Genomic DNA, 20647 nt, shown 5'->3' with positions numbered 1-20647 from the left:
GAAAGAGAGGGAGACAGAACCCACTGGGCACACACTGGTTGAATCAACGTTGTTTCAACGTCATGTCAATGAAATGACGTTGAATTGACGTCTGCCCAGTGGGAAGGGAGTGATATCCTGCCAAAGAACCCAGGGTAATGATGGACTGATCGTGGGAACTGCCTACATAACAGGCCTGATACCAACTCATCAGGTACCTACTTCTGGTCCTAATACAACTTCCCCCTCTCTGACAGTGTGTCTGTTTGACAGTGTGTGTCGTGACAGATAGCTGTTTGGCCTGGCTGGCACACACTGCACACATACACACTGTTTTTGTTCAGCTGACTGTGAAAAAAAGAGTTCCACCCACAGAGGAAAAACAAGTGTGTTTATTTAGAGTTGAACACACCAAATGCAGAACATCAAGTTCTATTAGTCGTATGTACGGGACACACATGGTACACACCTTCCAACTAATTGCTTACTTGTAGGTTCCTTCTGGACAATGCAACAACAATAAGAAATCATAAAATATAAGAATAAGAACATAAAGTAAATTGCGCTGTAGAGTAAGTATAATACTGTATAAGTATAATACAGGAAAGCACAATTTATAGTCCAATATTTACACGTTTGTGGAAGGGGGGATTGGGGGCAATTGTTTAAATTGTGCAGTATTTAGCAATCATAATTAGAATCTGGTAGCAGCAATTATAATGTATGAATGTATACTGAACATAAATATAAACACATGCAACAATTTCAAAGATTTTATTGAGTTACAGTTCATATAAGACGTGGATGTCGATTATGGCAGCCCCCCGCACCTCTCTGATTCAGAGGGGTTGGGTTAAATGCGGAAGACACATTTCAGTTGAATGCATTCAGTTGTACAACTGACTAGGTATCCCCCTTTATAAGGAAATCAGTCAATTTAAATAAATAAATTAGACTCTAATCTCTGGATTTCACATGAATGGTAATACAGATATGCATCTGTTGGTCACAGATACCTTTATAAAAAAGGTAGGGGCGTGGATCAGAAAATGTGTCAGTATCTGGTTTTACCACCACTTTCCTCATGCAGCGCTATACATCTCCTTCGCATAGAGTTGATCAGGCTGTTGATTGTGGTCTGTGAAATGTTGTCCCACTCCTGTTCAATGGCTGTGTGAAGTTGCTGGATATTGGCGGGAACTGGAACGGGCTTACACGTTGTACATGTCGATCCAGAGCATCCCAAACATACTCAATGGGTGACGTTTCTGGTGAGTATGCAGGCCCTGGAAGAACTGGGACATTTTCCAGGAATTGTGTACAGATCCTTGCGACATGGGGCCAGTGCATTATCATGCTGAAACATGAGGTGATGGCGGGAGATGAATGGCATGACAATGAGCCTCAGGATCTCGTCACAGTATATCTGTGCATTCAAATTGCCATCAATAAAATGCAATTGTGTTCGTCAATAGCTTATGCCTGCCCATACCATAACCCCACCATGGGGCACTCTGTTCACAATGTTGAGATCAGCAACCTGCTCGCCCACATCACGCCATACACTTGGTCTGCGGTTGTGAGGCCGGTTGGAGGTACTGCCAAATTCTCTAAAACAACATTGGAGGCGGCTTATGGTAGAGAAATTAACATGACATTCTCTGGCAACAGCTCTGGTGAACATTCCTGCAGTCAGCATACCAATTGCACACTCCCTCAAAACTTGAGACATCTGTGGCATTGTGTTGTGTGACAAAACTGCAGATTTTAGAGTGACCATTTATTGCCCCCAGCACAAGGTCCACCTGTGTAATGATCATGCTGTTTAATCAGTTTCTTGATATGCCACACCTGTCAGGTAGATGGATTATCTTGGCAAAGGAGAAATGCTCACTAACAGGGATGTGAACACATTTCTGCACAACATTTAAGAGAAATAAGCTTTTTATGTGTATAGAAAATTTCTGGGATTTTTTATTTCAGCTCATGAAACATGGGACCAACACTTTATATGTTGCGTTTATATTGTTGTTCAGTGTATATGTGTGGGTGTGTGCGTGAGTGAGTGCATGTGTGATAAGGTGTGGAGAATCAGAGCAGGTGTCAGTCCAGTTCAAGTGTTCAGCAGTCTGATGGCTTGTAGATAGAAACTGTTTCTGAGCCTGTTGGTATCAGACCTCATGCTCCGATACCGTCTGCCCAACGATAAGGGAGTGAACAGCTTGTAGATGGGGTGTGGTCTCCTTGATGATGCTGCGGGCCTTCCTCAGGCACCGTTTCGAGTAGATGTCCTGGAGGGCCTTGGGGTCGTGGATGGGGTAATTCCCATACCAGGCCGTGATACAACCGGTTAGGATGCTCTCAATGGTGCAGTGGTAGTATTTGGAGAGGACCCGGCCTTGCATGCCTAATTTATTCAGTCGCCTTATATATAGACGCTGTTGCGCCCTCTTGACAAGAGTGGTGATGTTTTTGGTCCATGTCAAGTCCTCGTGATGTGGCTGCCAAGGAACTTAAAACTGCTGACACTCTACTGCAGTCTCGTTAATGTGAATCGGGGCATGTTCCCTCCTTTGCTTCCTGAAGTCAACAATCAACTCCTTTGTTTTGCTGACGTTAAGGGAGAGGTTGATGTCCTGGTGTATCGGAACATAAGTTGGTCATAGTCATGTGATGAGGTAGCCATGCCAGTTACTGCCCTCGGCCCAAGAGGGAATTTCCTCTTGGTCTAATAAGTTGGTTGCTTCCGTAGGAGACCCGGGTTCACAATGCCAGTTCACTGTACCGCCTCCCTATAGGCTGACTCGTTATTGTTGGACGACACCAGCAAATATGACGGAGTTGGTGTCATGAAAAGCCACACAGTTGTGGGAGTACAGCAGAGGGCTGACGACACACCCCTGGGGGGCCCCTGTTTTAAGAGTCAGTGTGGAGGAGGTGTTGTTGCATTCCTCACAGCCTGTGGTCTGCCCATCAGGAAGCTCCAGCTGAAAGCATACATTGTCCCTTCTTGCACGTCACTATTAAATCATACGATTTGTGTTGCAGCTGAAAAAAACATTAGCAAAACCATAAAGAAATGGACAATTGAAAAAAATGATACCTCACCGCTCCTTTATTGATATGTACCGGTATCAGAAAGATAATGCTATATTGCTTTTGACGTCATTTCCGAACTACAATTCAATGGAATGAAAGGCTTGCTGGAGTGGTTGTTAGCATGCTATAAGAGGTCCATGAGGTGTGTATGGAAGTTGAATGGGCCCTGGTATTGTCTGTTGCTAAGGAGACTTAGCAGGCCTGTGTGGAATCTGTCACCCCGGGACTGGTGAGAGTCAGAGCCGGGAAGATTCACTGGTCCAGCTGGTCCTAGGAACTGACTCCAGAACTTTCCAAACTGCAACTCTGTCCAAACCGCACTTTCCAGGACTCGAGAAGCTGCTAGAATAATACGGTTCACATGTGCATCAATGTATGAGCGAAGATAGTTCTCACAAGGATTTTTGTTGTTGATATTCACTTGACTTGAATTTCAACAAAAGATGCAATTGAGGACGTCTTGGTTTGTTCTTATTGCTGGAATAAGAGGAAATGTTGAGGATGCAGCACATATTTTGCCAACGCACTATAAAAAAGGTTAACAACTCGCAGTGCAACATGAATACTGCCCTTGTCACAGACATTATGTTGAACGCATGCTAGCTATATATGCTAGCTACATATGCTAGCTACATTTCTTTGATCAGAGGGTTTTTGCATGCAGCTTTGAATAGTCAAGGATGATATGACAACATCTAACAAGGCCGATAAGACACAGATTGGAGCATGGAATTTGTTTGCATACTTAGCAATTGAGGCAATGAATAGTTGATAGGAAAAAGATTTGTGCAGATTGAACTTCACTGAACTTCAAAAGGGTTAATCGGCAAGTTGTTAAACTAGCTAGTTTCACTCAATAGTGATCTTCATTCATGTGTTTATAATGTGATATATTTACACACACAACTGTTCATTACCAATTACGAAATCAGTTATGAAATCCCTATAAAGTACCCATGCACCCTTTATAAACCCTTTATAAACGTGTAGCCTAATGCGTCGCTTAAAATAGTGTTGCAGTTATCTGCCAAAACCAGATCAGTCGCCCTAATACTCTGCAAGCGTAAGCATCCCATCTAGCCGGCGGGATCCAGACTGAGACAGCCTCCCCACTCACAGCCTATCAGTGTCAGAGTCAGCTGCCACAAACAGACAGATAACCAGCAGCAAAGTTCGGAGCTCCTCTCTAGGAACAGGTGCACCATAGGAACTGAGTCAACTAGCGGGAGGCACCGACAGAGAGATTACACACCCCTCCTTTCTCCTTTGCCTCCTCCACCTTCCACTAACCCTCTTTACCTTACAGTCCCAGGTCACGATCATTGGTGGCTTATCCCAGATTAGGTCCCAGTTGGACGCTTGGATCTGCTTTGAAGTCTAGCCTCTGCGATCCGTACGCCTCTCCACTGGGGCCCTACACCCATGGCGGCTACACCAACCCTCCCGCACCGTTCTAAATCCACATGACCCTTTTGAAAGCCATTGTGTCCACCTTTACATAATGCTCACATGCGCCTGATTACGGTGGATTTCAAAGCGCGCTCACGGCGCCCTTTGTAAATGATACAGTGGTCATATAGCGAGGGTTGGCTGCGAGGCTGACTCTTTAGAAGGAATTTGAAGCTCCTGGGGCGAGAATGTTATTTTTGAATCAATGTATGTGATTTCACTTTCTCAAGGAAAACACATGAGGAATCTTTACAACATGTGGTTATGATATAAACAGAGAACCCAAAATGATTGAAATGTAGAAACACATGTGGATCCTTTTATCATACCTTTGCTCTCCTTTCAAAAGACGATAACACATTCTTTTGGAACGGGGGCTACTGGATCTTGGAAGTAGTAAAGTAAAGAAAACAACCCCAATGGACAGAAAGGAGACAGTTTGGTTTGGCCGTTTGCTAAAGACAATGTAATGTAATGCTTCGATTTCATTCGAAAGAGCTCCAAGCACACGTCTCATTGCACATGATTGCAAAACCAGTGGGGGACAAAGAGGGGCCAGTTTTACCATCTCAGCCCTGGCGCCAAACAGATTTTAAAAAGCAGAGACCCTTTGAGTCTGTACCCATTTATTTTGCTTTTCGCAGCGGCCATTTTCCCTTGTCCATTGTGCACCAACATGGACCTTGACGGAGAAGCAAGCACATAAAGATGGCAGGTCTTTCAGAAGAATGTAGTCCTTATTAAGTCTCTTTGGAGCTGATAGAGGTTGAAGACGTGAGGTCGCTGTAGCCTGCCGGCCTCCCCTTGACAACTGTTGAGAACGCATGTTTCAGAGAGTCCTTTCCAAGGATCTAGAAAACTTCTATGAACGCATACCCTTTTTTTACGTTGCATCTTTCTCCAAATGATCGAGAAGAAAATAAATCTCACATCACAACAATATTGAGGCAATGTTACACATTGGTGTGATGCATCGTTCTAGGTCTAGGAGCTGAACTGTTTCCCAGCATGTTGTGTGGGTGTCAGTAAAGGCGATGTGTTCACTGGCCAAATGGAGTCTTCTGGACATTTGACTGTCCTTTAACTTGGTTAGCAAGAGCTGGTCCAGCCTAGGAGTGGTCTGGACAGTTTTGGCAGCACAGGAAGTATGTCTCCACTTTCTTCAACAAGAAAAGGGTACACCCTAAGAACCCTTTTAGGTTCTAGATAGCACCTTGTTTTCTAAGAGTGTACCTTTCATTCTAGGCACTTACTGTACCTCCCTGTTGCTTTTGAAGTTGAGGTGGTTCCCTTTGGGATTAGCTAGCTGTAGTAGATGTGGAGTGGTCTCAGCAGTGTTCACTCTGGGGTCTATGTGCCAGATAGGGCAGATGTACTCATACCACAAAGTGTGAGGAGGCCTCTGGAACCACAGAGATTCTAATATTCCTATTTCTACATGCAGGATCACCGTTAAACATTATGAAGCATCAGGAACAAACACAAACACCTCAACATTGCCCTCCATCCTGACCTCAAACATCTCCTCTTTTAAGGCCATGCCCATTGGAGAGTGTGACACAGAACTATGAAAACAAACAGGCATATTGTTTTTCATATTTTATCTGGTGTGCAGGCTTGATAATCTTTTCTAGGAGGCTTGAGCCCAAATATGTGCTGTTGCGCTTCAAGAATGATAAAAATACTCATGTGGCTGTCTGTTAATGTCCCAGGGGCCTGAGCTTTGGACAATACCCCCTATTGTCACACCATCGTTTCCTCACTCCCAGAGCCACAGCTCGCTACTGAAATAACACGTAAAAATATTGGCTTCCTAGTCCAAGAAGGAGGCTAAATTTAGATCTGGGCCAAGTTGCATGCTTGCGTATACTCTAGTATTTAACAACATGGACTGGGCATGTTTTGATCACATTTTCCACTTTACTCCATTTCCTGGGAGCCTCGGGACCTGGTCTTTGGTGTTGCCAGGTGGACAATGCGCTCATACTGGACGGTCTTGGAGGAAGGACGTAGTGTCTTCTTCGAGGAGCTCATCACCCCCACTTTCCTGCAGGAAAATATGAGCACTTACTGTCCATGTCTTTGGGCTAAAGGATGTCTCATCATGCCAGAGTGAAAATACATAACCTCCTCTTTCAATGGACAAATGGAAGGGTTAAATGCATCACTAATGATGCAAGTGTTTTAGAGGGGTGAATAGACAGATCTGACTCTGAACAATATGTCAATAAATAGTTTCAGTGTTTAGCGAGATATGGATTATGACACATTGTGAGGGTGACATGCCCACCTCTCTTGCCTACAGGCAGCACCCAGGGAACTAATCTCATTTAGACTTAATGGTTTAGTCATATCTGGTTTAGTCATACGTAATGTGGTGCAACTACAACCACTTGGAACACTTGAGAATAGTTTTTCTCTGCAGCACATTAAGACATGTGTAACGCTCGTCCTCCTCCTCGTCTGAAGAGGAGCATGGATCGGACCAATATGCAGCGTGGGTTGAATACATAATTGTTTATTTAAGAAAGACGGAAAAACTCTTAAACAAACTACGAAAACAATAAACGACGTGAACAGACCTGTACTTGAGAACATAAAACAAGAACGCACGAACAGGAAAGAACACACGAACGAACGAAACAGTCCCGTGTGGCACAAACACTGACACAGGAACAATCACCCACAAACAAACAGTGAGAACAGCCTACCTTAATATGGTTCTCAATCAGAGGAAACGTAAAACACCTGCCTCTGATTGAGAACCATATCAGGCTAATTGAAAATGAACCCAACATAGAAACACATAACATAGAATGCCCACCCAGCTCACGTCCTTACCAACTAAACAAAGACAAAACAAAGGAATAAGGTCAGGAACGTGACAGTACCCCCCCCCCCCCCAAGGTGCGGACTCCGGCCGCAAAACCTGAACCTATAGGGGAGGGTTTGGGTGGGCATCTGTCCACGGTGGCGGCTCTGGCTCTGGACGTGGTCCCCACCCCACCATAGTTAATCCCCGCTTCCTAATGGCTACCCGTGTGGCTCAGTTGGTAGAGCATGGCGCTTGCAACGCCAGGGTTGTGGGTTCATTTCCCACGGGGGGACCAGGATGAATATGTATGAACTTTCCAATTTGTAAGTCGCTCTGGATAAGAGCGTCTGCTAAATGACTTAAATGTAAATGTTAAATGTACCCACCATATTAACCCCACTGGATTAAGGGGCAGCACCGGACTGAGGGGCAGCACCGGACTGAGGGGCAGCTCCGGACTGAGGGGCAGCTCCGGACTGAGTGACGGCTCTGGCAGGTCATGGCTGGCTGACGGCTCTGGAGGCTCAGGACAGACGGGCGGCTTTGAAGGCTCAGGACAGACGGGCAGCTTTGAAGGCTCAGGACAGACGGGCAGCTTTGAAGGCTCAGGACAGACGGGCAGTTCAGACGGCGCTGGGCAGACGGATAGCGCAGACGGCACTGGGCAGACGGGCAGTGCAGGCGGCTCTGGGCAGACGGGCAGTGCAGGCGGCACTGGGCAGATGGGCAGTGCAGGCGGCACTAGGCAGACGGGCAGTGCAGGCGGCACTGGGCAGACGGCAGACTCTGGCCGGCTGAGGCGCACAGTAGGCCTGGTGCGTGGTGCCGGAACTGGTGGTACCGGGCTAAAGACACGCACCTCAAGGCTAGTGCAGGGAGCAGCAACAGGGCGCACAGGGCTCTGGAGACGCACAGGAGGCTTGGTGCGTGGTGCCGGAACTGGTGGTACCGGGCTGGAGACACGCACCACAGGGCTAGTGCGTGGAGGAGGAACAGGGCTCTGGAGACGCACAGGAAGCCTGGTGCGTGGTGTAGGCACTGGTGGTACTGGGCTGGGGCGGGGAGGTGGCGCCGGATATACCGGACTGTGCAGGCGTACTGGCTCCCTTGAGCACCGAGCCTGCCCAACCTTACCTGGTTGAATGCTCCCCGTAGCCCGACATGTTGTCGAACCGGGGACACCATGCGTAAGGCTGGTGCCATGTATGCCGACCCGAGGAGACACACTGGAGACCAGACACGTTGAGCCGGCTTCATGGCACCTGGCTCAATGCTCAATCTAGCCCGGCCAGTGCGGGGAGGTGGAATAACCCGCACCGGGCTAAGCACACGTACAGGAGACACCGTGCGCTTTACCGCATAACACAGTGTCTGCCCGTACTTTCGCTCTCCACGGTAAGCTCGGGGAGTTGGCGCAGGTCTCCTACCTGACTTCGCCACACTCCCTTGTAGCCTCCCCGCCAAGAAATTTTTGGGGCTGACTCACAGGCTTCCAGCCTCGCTTCCGTGCTGCCTCCTCATACCACCGCCTCTCGGCTTTAGCTGCCTCCAGCTCTTCACGAGGGCGGCGATGTTCTCCAGGTTGTGCCCAGGGTCCCTTACCGTCCAGAATTTCCTCCCATGTCCAGAAGTCCTGTGTATGCTGCCGCTGCTGTCGCTGCTGCCCGTTACCACGCTGCTTGGTCCTTGGTTGGTGGGTGATTCTGTAACGCTCGTCCTCCTCCTCGTCTGAAGAGGAGCATGGATCGGACCAATATGCAGCGTGGGTTGAATACATAATTGTTTATTTAAGAAAGACGAAGACGGAAAAACTCTTGAACAAACTACAAAACAATAAACGACGTGAACAGACCTGTACTTGAGAACATAAAACAAGAACGCACGAACAGGAAAGAACACACACACACACACGAACGAACGAACGAACGAACGAACGAACGAACGAACGAACGAACGAACAAACCAGTCCCGTGTGGCACAAACACTGGCACAGGAACAATCACCCACAAACAAACAGTGAGAACAGCCTACCTTAATATGGTTCTCAATCAGAGGAAACGTAAAACACCTGCCCCTGATTGAGAACCATAGCAGGCTAATTGAAAATGAACCCAACATAGAAACACATAACATAGAATGCCCACCCAGCTCACATCCTGACCAACTAAACAAAGACAAAACAAAGGAAATAAGGTCAGGAACGTGACAACATGAATTCAATGAGCACAGAAACAATGATGTCAGTTTGCCTGTGGCCACACTGGCCATTCAATCTCACTTACTGGTAATTGTTGCCTTTTCAATTCAATGAATGGCTTATTTAACAAGGCAGGGCTTCCTGAAAAGAACTTTGATTGGATTATTGGTCTAATGTTCCTTACACATTTAGCTTGACAGCTGAGAAACAAAAAAGTAAGTAGGTCATCTACTAATCTACTGGATACACATGGTATACAACATCCAACGAAATGATTACTTGCAGGTTCCTTCTGGACAATGCAGCAACAATAAGAAATAATCAAAGAAAAGAATAGGAATATAAAGTAAATTGCTCAGTAGAATAAAATAAATATTTTAGCATAAGTATAATACAGGAAGGCACAATTTATAGTCCAGAATGTACACTTGTTTTGTGGAAGGGGGGATTGGGGGGCAAGTGTTTAAATTGTGCTGTATTTAGCAATCTTAACAGGAGTCTGGTAGCAGCAGTTGTAATGTGTGGTAGCATGAATGTGTGTGTGTGTGGATGTGTGTATGTCACTTCATTTGGGAGGAGTATTTCCTGCACTTGATAGGAGCTCAGAGCCAAATCTACTGTATCTGATGCAAGCTTTTAGAACAGACCAATAATTAGACTTAGCAAACATTTTCACATTTGTGTAGTGACACTGCACAATCAAATGGTAATGTATTGAGCACTTACATGCTTTTCTTCTTACAACAGTTGGCTCATACTTTTGATGGGGTCATCAATAATGTTCAGCCTGGGTGTAATTAGTATACAATTCCCTTAGGTGTTTCTCCCATGCTGAGAAGTCTCTTGTGCTTAGCTAGTTATTGGATTATTTCTGTTGGAACTACTTCCAGCGCTGAGTAAGACAGGGGCTCGACTCCTGGTTGCCCCGGGTAAGCATTGGATTAGATCAATGAGAAAATAGACTTCCAATGTGTGAAATTCAATAGGGAAAATATCTCAAACATGTTCACTATGAATGTTGATGTAACAAAATAGTAATTGGTTGAACTTTTTTCCACTGATAGTTTTATAAAAATACAATTTACAAGTCTATATCTAATGTCATGAGAATAAAAATATTTGCAAATACTGATACTCAAAAAGTAGCCTACTTACCAAGGTGTTGTGACCCCCAGTGTTTTGGACTCTTTGTGTTGTGCCAGTTCCAGGATCTTACAAGAATGTTTCAGTTCATTATCACCTGTTCCAATTTATCCTCACAATACAAAGAAAATCAATAACAACGTAGTAGTTATTGTTCCTTGCTTTCAGTTTCATCAGGGAATTCATAAAGATGTGCACCTTCGATGGACGAGATCTGTATTCCAAATACTACAAAAGAGAAAATTGCTCAGAGAATACTATGAAATTGGGTTTATGCCCTTATGATAAAAAGAAAGGGAAATTCTCCATAACATTTTGGATAACATAATGATCAGCATGCACATTTGGACAACATGCCCCGTCAAACGTACCTGTTTTTCCAGATACCATGTTTGCCTGGTGGAAAGGCTTTATAAATGCACCAGGTTGAGTTCACCTGCTGGGTCACAATGGTCTGTGTTGTTGGTATGACATTAGGAGTCACATGGCAGGACTGAAGTACAGTTGAAGTCGGAAGTTTACACACACCTTAGCCAAATACATTTAAACTCAGTTTTTCACAATTCCTGACATTTAATCATAGTAAAAATTCCCTGTGTTAGTAGGTCAATTAGGATCACCACTTTATTTTAAGAATGTTAAATGTCAGAATAATAGTAGAGAATGATTTATTTCAGAATTTCTTTCTTTCATCACATTCCCAGTGGGTGAGAAGTTTACATACACTCAATTAGTATTTGGTAGCATTGCCTTTAAATTGTTTAACTTGGGTCAAACGTTTCGGGTAGCCTTCCACATGCTTCCCACAATAAGTTGGGTGAATTTTGGTCCTATTCCTCCTGACAGAGCTGGTGTAACTGAGTCAGGTTTGTAGGCCTCCTTGCTCGAACATGCTTTTTCGGTTCTGCCCACAAAGTTTCTATAGGATTGAGGTCAGGGCTTTGTGATGGCCACTCCAATACCTTGACTTTGTTGTCCTTAAGCCAATTTGCCACAACTTTGGAAGTATGCTTGGGGTCATTGTCCATTTGGAAGAACCATTTGCGACCTAGCTTTAACTTCCTGACTGATGTCTGGAGATGTTGTTTCAATATATCCACATAATTTTCCTCCCTCATGATGCCATCTATTTTGTGAAGTGCACCAGTCCATCCTGTAGCAAAGCATCGCCACAACATGATGCTGGCACCCATGCTTCACTGTTGGGATGGTGTTCTTCAACTTGCAAGCCTCCCCCTTTTTCCTCCAAACATAACGATGGGGTTATGGCCAAACAGTTCTATTTTTGTTTCATCAGACCAGAGGACATTTCACCAAAAAGAACAATCTTTGTCCCCATGTGCAGTTGCAAACCGTAGTCTGGCTTTTCCTGGCGGTTTTGGGGCAGTGGCTTCTTCCTTGCTGAGCGGCCTTTCAGGTTATGTCGATATAGGAGTCATTTTACTGTGGATATAGATAGTTTTGTACCCATTTCCTCCAGTGTCTTCACGAGGTCCTTTGCTGTTGTTCTGGGATTGATTTGCACTTTTCCACCAAAGTACGTTAATCTCTAGGAGACAGAACGCGTCTCCATCCTGAGCGGTATGACGGCTGCGTGGTCCCATGGTGTTTATACTTGCGTACCATTGTTTGTATAGATGAACATGGTATCTTCAGGCGTTTGGAAATTGCTCCAAAGGATGAACCAGACTTGTGGAGGACTACATTTTTTTGGGCTGATTTCTTTTGATTTTTCCCATGTCAAGCAAAGAGGCACTGAGTTTGAAGGTAGGCCTTGAAATACATCCACAGGTACACCTCCAATTGACTCAAATTATGTGAATTAGCCTATCAGAAGCTTCTAAAGCCATGACATCATTTTCTGGACTTTCCAAGCTTTTTAAAGGCAGTCAACTTAGTGTATGTAAACTTCTGACCCACTGGAATTGTGATACAGTGAATTCTAAGTGAAATAATCTGTCTGTAAACAATGTTGGAAAAATGACTTGTGTCATGCACAAAGTAGATGTCCTAACCGACTTGCCAAAACTATAGTTTGTTAAAACGAAATTTGTGGAGTGGTTGAAAAACTAGTTTTAATGACTCCAACCTGTGTATGTAAACTTCCGACTTCAACTGTACTTGAGTGTGGCGGGTTGAAACCGGAGTGAGTCTATCTTCTTCTCAAGACTTCCGATAAAGGAAGTCAAAGTAAAAGTGATATCTGAGGTCAAAGAATGACTGAAGTATTTATGGTTAGCTGTATTTTAACTCCAAAAATAAGTTATATGTCACCATAAGCCTATATACAAAACTTTGATCCACACAGACATTTACAACAAGGGTTTTTATTTACATCACTGGGTGTGACAAAACAGAAAAATAGTTGCAAAAAAATAGTTTTTTATGCTTAAATGACAGAAATGGTTTGGAGATCTGTTATAGTCATGGCATACAAATGAATTGTTCAGTAGTGCACTTCAAACCTGCTTATTACTCAAGATTATACCAGTAGTTTTACCAGTGTTAAACATGAAAACGAGAAGCACTTTTTGTGCTTATATGTAGAGTTATTCCTGTAAAAGCTTCAATTAAGTCCAAGGTAAAACATTGTTAGCCAAATAAATATGCCTAGACACATGAAAAATTGTACTTTGGCATTTTAAAAATGTTTCAAAATAAATATGTGGATGGATTGCTTTGGTTACACAACAATCAAATTGGTTTTAAGAAAATATAACTATGTAGCAAGTTCCCCTTTAAGACGATATAGTCAATACTTAACTTTTATTATGCAAAATAACAAAAATAATTCTATGTACCTCGAAAGAGTCTTCAACATACTACCTAGCAGCACTGACTCTAAACATGTAACCTACATTGTGCTCTACAGTTGTAGATAGCACTAAGAGAAGATCTTTGATGACCACAAAGCATTCTCAATTAAATCCTTATAGGTAAGGATGTTGAGACCATCCTTGAAATATTGTGTCTGAATGTGAAAAACAAGTCAACTATCAACTCTGTGCTTTTGTTCATTTGTTCTAATGCAATTAATGAATTAATGTAATTGCCAGGGAATTAGTTTGACCATAAGCACGTTGTCAGCTTTGGCTTCTCTGGAATCATCATCATTCTACAGATGTGAATGAGGCCTTTCACTATCATGGTGTCTGTCAATATAGCTTGTAACTAGTGCTATCCAAACAAATGACGGCAAGCCAGAACAGGGGTGAAATTAAAGTAAGATATCCCCTCTCAGCCAGTCATTCATACAGATGTAGAATCTTAATTTGAGCCAGTTTGCTACAGCAGGAAAATAATCCTGCAGCAACAGGAAATATGAATTATTATGTGGATTATAATTATACATTTTTATAGAAGTTGATATCTTTTTCATTAGGGCAAATCAAGTCAAACATTTCAATTGGAAATTACCAACTTTATAAGCCTTTTTAAAATGCAAATGCACAACAAGTTTCTCAGCAACAAAATAGTGATCAAATTAAGATCCTACATCTGTATCTGATGACTAGATGGTGAGTTTATCTACCATCCTGCACCATTTGAATGATCAGGTCCCGTGCGTCCTGCACAGCAGAGTTCACCTCCGTGTCCCACTTCCTGACATGGGTGCCAATGAGGAAGAGCTTTCGCTGGTCCCCCACTTCCTCCAGGGACAGGGCTTCATGGAGCGTTGTGATACTGCAGGCCCCTTGATTATCCTGGAGATGGAGGAATAACCGGAACAAACCCGAGGTAAGACACTGGAGCAGGTGTAGTATCTCATAGGGATGGAAAAAAAAGAGGCGACGAGGAAAGGAAACGCCCACAAGACTATTGAGATGCAACCCTTTGCCCTTTCTCAATTGTCTTTCCTCGATTCCTCATGTCCTTTCTGCTTATCTCGTTCTTAAAATGCATTGGAGAAGATCTAGGGTTACGCCCCTTTGCGTTTTCAATGCGTTTTGAGAAGGAGGCCAGGTGAGAGGACGTGATGAATCAAGGAAAGGACACTTGAGGACACTTGAGTCTTATGTCAGTCTCACCTGCTTGTTGGCTAGTACCACTAAGGGAAGGTAAAGGTCGGTTTCTAGCAGCTCATGGAGATGCTTCTTAGCCAAAGGGAACTGGGCGGTATCTGAGGAGTCCACCACAAACACCAGCACCATAGCCTTGCACATGTACCTCTTCCAATAGGGCTGCAGGTTCTCTGTGCCGCCAACTGCAAAATATGCCATGTTTTTTTATTTAATTTCTTCACCACAAGGTATCATAGAAGTCATTTTTGTACATTTGTGAAACACAAGAAAATACTATGAATGCATATTGAGTGATGAACTCATTTGACATTTTTCATATTTAACAGCTTGAATTAAGGTCTCCACTAATGAGACCCATTTCTTCTTATCATGGTCATCCAGATAATTAGCAGTTACTGTACTCTGATCATTGATCCACTATAATTTAGAATTTCAATAAGCATTTCTCTACGGCTGGCCATGCTTTCCACCTGGCTACCCCTACCCCGGTCAACTGCCCGGCACCCTCCACAGCAATCCGCCAAAACCCCCACCATTTCTCCTTCACCCAAATCCAGATAGCTGATGTTCTGAAAGAGCTGCAAAATCTGGACCCCTACAAATTAGCCAGGCTAGACAATCTGGACTCTCTCTTTCTAAAATTATCTGCCGAAATTGTTGCAACCCCTATTACTAGCCTGTTCAACCTCTCTTTCGTATCATCTGAGATTCCCAAAGATTGGAAAGCTGCCGCGGTCATCCCCCTCTTCAAAGGGGGTGACACTCTAGACCCAAACTGCTACAGACCTATATCTATCCTACCCTGTCTTTCTAAGGTCTTTGAAAGCCAAGTTAACAAACAGATTACCGACCATTTCGAATCCCACCGTACCTTGTCCGCTATGCAATCTGGTTTCAGAGCTGGTCATGGGTGCACCTCAGCCACGCTCAAGGTTCTAAACGACATCATAACCGCCATCGATAAGAGACATTACTGTGCAGCCGTATTCATCGACCTGGCCAAGCTTTTGACTCTGTCAATCACCACATTCTTATTGGCAGACTCGACAGCCTTGGTTTCTCAAATGATTGCCTCGCCTGGTTTACCAACTACTTCTCAGACAGAGTTCAGTGTGTCAAATCGGAGGGCCTGTTGTCCAGACCTCTGGCAGTCTCTATGGGGGTGCCACAGGGTTCAATCCTCGGGCCGACTCTCTTCTCTGTATACATCAATGATGTTGCTCTTGCTGCTGGTGATTCTCTGATACACCTCTACGCAGACGACACCATTCTGTATACTTCTGGCCCCTCTTTGGACACTGTGTTAACTAACCTCCAGACGAGCTTCAATGCCATACAAGTCTCCTTCCGTGGCCTCAAACTGCTCTCAAATGCAAGTAAAACTAAATGCATGCTATTCAACCGATCACTGCCCGCACCTGCTCGCCCGTCCAGCATCACTACTCTGGACGGCTCTGACTTAGAATACGTGGACAACTACAAATACCTAGGTGTCTGGTTAGACTGTAAACTCTCCTTCCAGACTCACATTAAGCATCTCCAATCCAAAATTAAATCTAGAATCGGCTTCCTATATCACAACAAAGCATCCTTCACTCATGCTGCCAAACATACCCTCGTAAAACTGACCATCCTACTGATCCTCGACTTCGGTGATGTCATCTATAAAATAGCCTCCAACACTCTACTCAACAAACTGGATGCAGTCTATCACAGTGCCATCCGTTTTGTCACCAAAGCCCCATACACTACCCACCATTGCGATCTGTACGCTCTCGTTGGTTGGCCCTCGCTTCATACTCGTCGCCAAACCCACTGGCTACAGGGTATCTACAAGTCTCTGCTAGGTAAAGCCCCGCCTTATCTCAGCTCACTGGTCACCATAGCAGCACCCACTCGTAGCACGCGCTCCAGCAGGTATATCTCACTGGTCACCCCCAAAGCCAATTCCTCCTTTGGTCGTCTTTCATTCCAGTTCTCTGCTGCCAATGACTGGAACGAACTGCCAAAATCTCTGAAGCTGGAGACTCATATCTCCCTCACTAGCTTTAAGCGCCAGCTGTCAGAGCAGCTCACAGATCACTGCACCTGTACATAGCCCATCTGTAAACAGCCCATCTATCTACCTACCTCATCCCCATACTGTATTTATTTATTTATCTTGCTCCTTTGCACCCCAGCATCTCTACTTGCACATTCATCTTCTGCACATCTACCATTCTAGTGTGTAATTGCTATTTTGTAATTACTTCGCCACCATGGCCTATTTATTGCCTTAACTCCCTTATCTTACCTCATTCGCACTCACTGTATATAGACTTTTTGTTTTCTTTTGTTCTACTGTATTATTGACTATATTTTGTTTATTCCATGTGTAGCTCTGTGTTGTTGTATGTGTCGAATTTCTATGCTTTATCTTGGCCAGGTCGCAGTTGCAAATGAGAACTTGTTCTCAACTAGCCTACCTGGTTAAATAAAGGTGAAATAAATAAAAAAATTGTTATGTGCAGGTTGCATTCACTTTCTAGGAACTCGATCTGCAGGTCCTCCCTATTGATGGACACGGCGTTAAAGCCCTGTGTTGGGGTCACATCCTGCTCCAGACTCCCCGTGGCAAAGCAGTGCAGCAGGCTGGTCTTCCCTGCCCCTTCAAGGCCGAGCACCAGGACTTGCTTTCCTGTGGGCTTCACCTAGGAGGACACATAATAACAAAGAGACATCAGATGCAACCATCCAGATGTATAGAGATCACAACGTTGTATCTGTGCCATTATGGCATCAGTGAGAGCACGGGAAGTGCCATTGAGGCCATCTCCATTTTGAAGTAGTCGATTTTCTTCTTATTCTACTACTTCTATAAGTTGGTAAACAAACTGAAAGGGTGCACACTGCCACCTTGAATGTGTTGTTTGAACAGGTATAAAGCCAAGGTTGGCGATTTACTGCCACCTCCAGTTATGGAATGTTTGCTCACAAGTATAATTGAGTTATTCCTTCCTTAAGCCATTGGAAGTCCCACCAAGTTGACTACTTCAAAATGGTGAAATTCCTCAATGGCAATGTCCATTCTAAAACAGGCTTTTGGGCACTAGAATCATCTATACATCTCTGTGGCTGCTAACCCATAAGCAAAGATGGAGTATATAAAGGCAAAAATGTCACTCATGTGGAAGTATTATCTGCAAGTGCTGATCCAGAGTAATGAGTTAATGTTAATTAAAACCATGATACTGGGACATTCTAGAATCTTAACAGGTGCTTGCAAATGTCTACCCACACACTCACACATACTACACTGACACTAACACACACAGCTGCTACTCTGTTTATTATATATCCTGATTGCCTAGTCACTTTTACCCCTACCTACATCCATATACTGTATTACCTCAACTGCCTCGTACCCCTGCACATTGACTCGGTACTGGTACACTTTATATATAGCCTCGTTATTGTTTATATTGTGTTACTTTTTCCTTTAGCAAATATTTGCCTTACTTTTTAACTCTGCACTGTTGGGAATGTCATAAATAAGCATTTCACTGTAAAGTCTACACCTGTTGTATTTGGCGCATATGACCAATCAAATTTGATATGATTGTGAATAGTGGAATAATTTAGGCCTAAAACAATCACGTTTCTTGCTTTATCTTTACTTCAGCCTTTTATAGCATAGGCCTACAGAAGTCAATGAGACTGAAGGGGGCTGAACTGAACATGTGGTCAGTACAAGCTGACCCACTGCCTGAGAATAGACTATAGGGCCAGGTTACCACTGTATGATGATACAGTCTGGCAACATTATTATAATGTCAAGCTGACCAAGCGACAATAGTCGTTTCAGCCACTCTTGACTAATCTGTCACAGGAAAGAAGCTATATCGGAGTGAGGACCTTACTTATTACATATTTATAAACATTACGACAGACATATGACTAGTTTCACAATAGAAATTGTAAAGTTCTTTCAAATCTAGGGTTAGTGCAATTTTGGGATCATTGGGACGTCGCTACCCTAACGCTACCCTAAACTCTAACCTTAAGTCCTATTTTTTTTATTTATTAACAACAAATCAATACAGAAAGTACATGGGGGGGAACACAAGTATATATAAATAATATACAAAGGACAATTGGGCTAGGGGCGGGGCTAGAGGGTACAATATCACATTACACACGGACCTTAAGGGACATACATACACTTAGAATTATAACAGCTTTTTTGTTAGTAGAGTAATTGTCTTAAAATATAGTTCAATTTCTTTTTGTAAGGTAAGAAAATGTTGTGTTTTGTTTGGAAATTTACATTTGTGATTATGAAATTTGCCCAAAAGAATAATTAAATGAATTACATAAAATAGTTTCAACTTATTTCTATCGTGGGTAAAGAATCCAAGCAGTACATCTCTCCACAACAGTGTAAAATCTTCATAAATGTGTTCAATTATAAATCTACTGATGTCTCGCCACAGTTTTCTTACATGTATACAATGCCAAAAAAGATGCAACACTGTTTCTGGGTGGTCATTACAAAAGGAGCAATCTGAGTTTGTTTTTCTTAAACTTCTTCATATAGTGGTTGGCAGGATAATATTTATGAATAATTTTAAAGGAAACTTCCTTAATTTTGTTAACAAGTAGGTATGTGTGTGGCAACATCCAAACTTTTTCCCCCAACAGATATTATCAATAAAACCGTTCCAATAAGGCATAACATAAGGTATAGGACACACCATCCTGCTGGAACAAGGTTCGTATCGCTCTGTTGTTGAATGGACCACAAGAGATACAAATCTTTCCTACTGATGAGTCAACAGGGTTAATGGAAGGTCGTTTCTGAGGGTCAGGTCTCGACACGTTCCTGAATAATAAAGCAACACCTGAGGGAATGGCATCTAAAACAATTACAAAATCTTTAGGTGTTACAGGGATCTTGTAAAGTGATAAGAATTCATTTATAGCTAAGTAAAAAGCCATATGAACCTTAACTCCTACACTTACCATAACCATAACTTCAAATGGGCTAACGTCAGAATTGGAACGTCCCAAGAATCCCTTTCGACTTCACCAAAATCGAGACAATTTGCGGTGAGGTTATTTCCACTAGCAACCACAAACATCCGTCAAGTAGGCATGCCTCATAATCCCTGAGGTATCAAAAATAAACATTTTACAAGCACAAGATGAACAAAAAGTAGCCTACCTCTGTTACTACGACTGTTGGTGTTTGGTTTGCGCGTTCTGGTACTTTTCGTGCAGTTTCATTTCTAGTGTCCTTTTCTATTTTCTCTGGTTCTTGCTCTGGCTTTGGCTTCGCCTTCGCCTTCTTTGCCTTTAACCCCGAAGACACAAAAGTCCAGATGACATACCCAACTCCTCCGGTTACTGCGAGAGTAAAACCTACGACCGCAGCTTCTCTGACACCAGGCATGTTAGAAACAATTTTGCGAAATCTTGAATACCTGCTTCACATGTCTTTATACATCGCGATAATGGTTATTATCTAGAAGTTTGCATCCCCGGTTACAGCCTGGTTCTAATGTCTTTGGTTATCGTTACAACAAGTGGATTAGTCAAACTACCTCAACGCGATAGGGGATATCCGGGCGTTTAGGAGCACACAGGAAGGAAGTACCAGACAAGAAAATATTATTAAAGCAGGATCTAGAATATATTGAGATATATATATATATATAGTATAACACCTTTAAAAAAAAAAAAACTAATATTCAACAATTTAGCCAGTTTTTGCTACATTACACACTAACTTGCTATCCTGTCCGCGGTGATTTAATCCCTTCATATACAGTCAATGTTTAATTAATCCTCTCATTTCGGCTCATCAATTTGATTGACATGTAGAGAAACCACCCTATGCACACTTACTTTGCGTATAAAATTGTCATGGCTAGATGGGATACAGCTAATCTCAAATTGCCGTCA

At 43.3% G+C, this 20647-nt stretch overlaps 1 protein-coding gene across 1 annotated transcript; it reads right to left on the bottom strand.

Moving 5' to 3' along the window:
* Positions 1–12989: 12989 nt before the first annotated feature.
* On the bottom strand, positions 12990–20301 carry LOC120048058 (ADP-ribosylation factor-like protein 9). The gene is made up of 4 exons (XM_038993749.1): positions 19908–20301; positions 17226–17394; positions 14711–14886; positions 12990–14386 (listed from the first exon to the last, which is right to left on the bottom strand). The coding sequence occupies exons 1-4, from the start codon at positions 20133–20135 to the stop codon at positions 14207–14209; spliced, it is 753 nt and encodes a 250-aa protein (XP_038849677.1). The 5' UTR covers positions 20136–20301; the 3' UTR covers positions 12990–14206.
* Positions 20302–20647: the final 346 nt, after the last annotated feature.

This window comes from Salvelinus namaycush, chromosome 5 (assembly GCF_016432855.1).
Source record: "Salvelinus namaycush isolate Seneca chromosome 5, SaNama_1.0, whole genome shotgun sequence".
NCBI classification, from domain to species: domain Eukaryota; kingdom Metazoa; phylum Chordata; class Actinopteri; order Salmoniformes; family Salmonidae; genus Salvelinus; species Salvelinus namaycush.
This window is presented reverse-complemented; position numbering and strand designations above follow the sequence as displayed.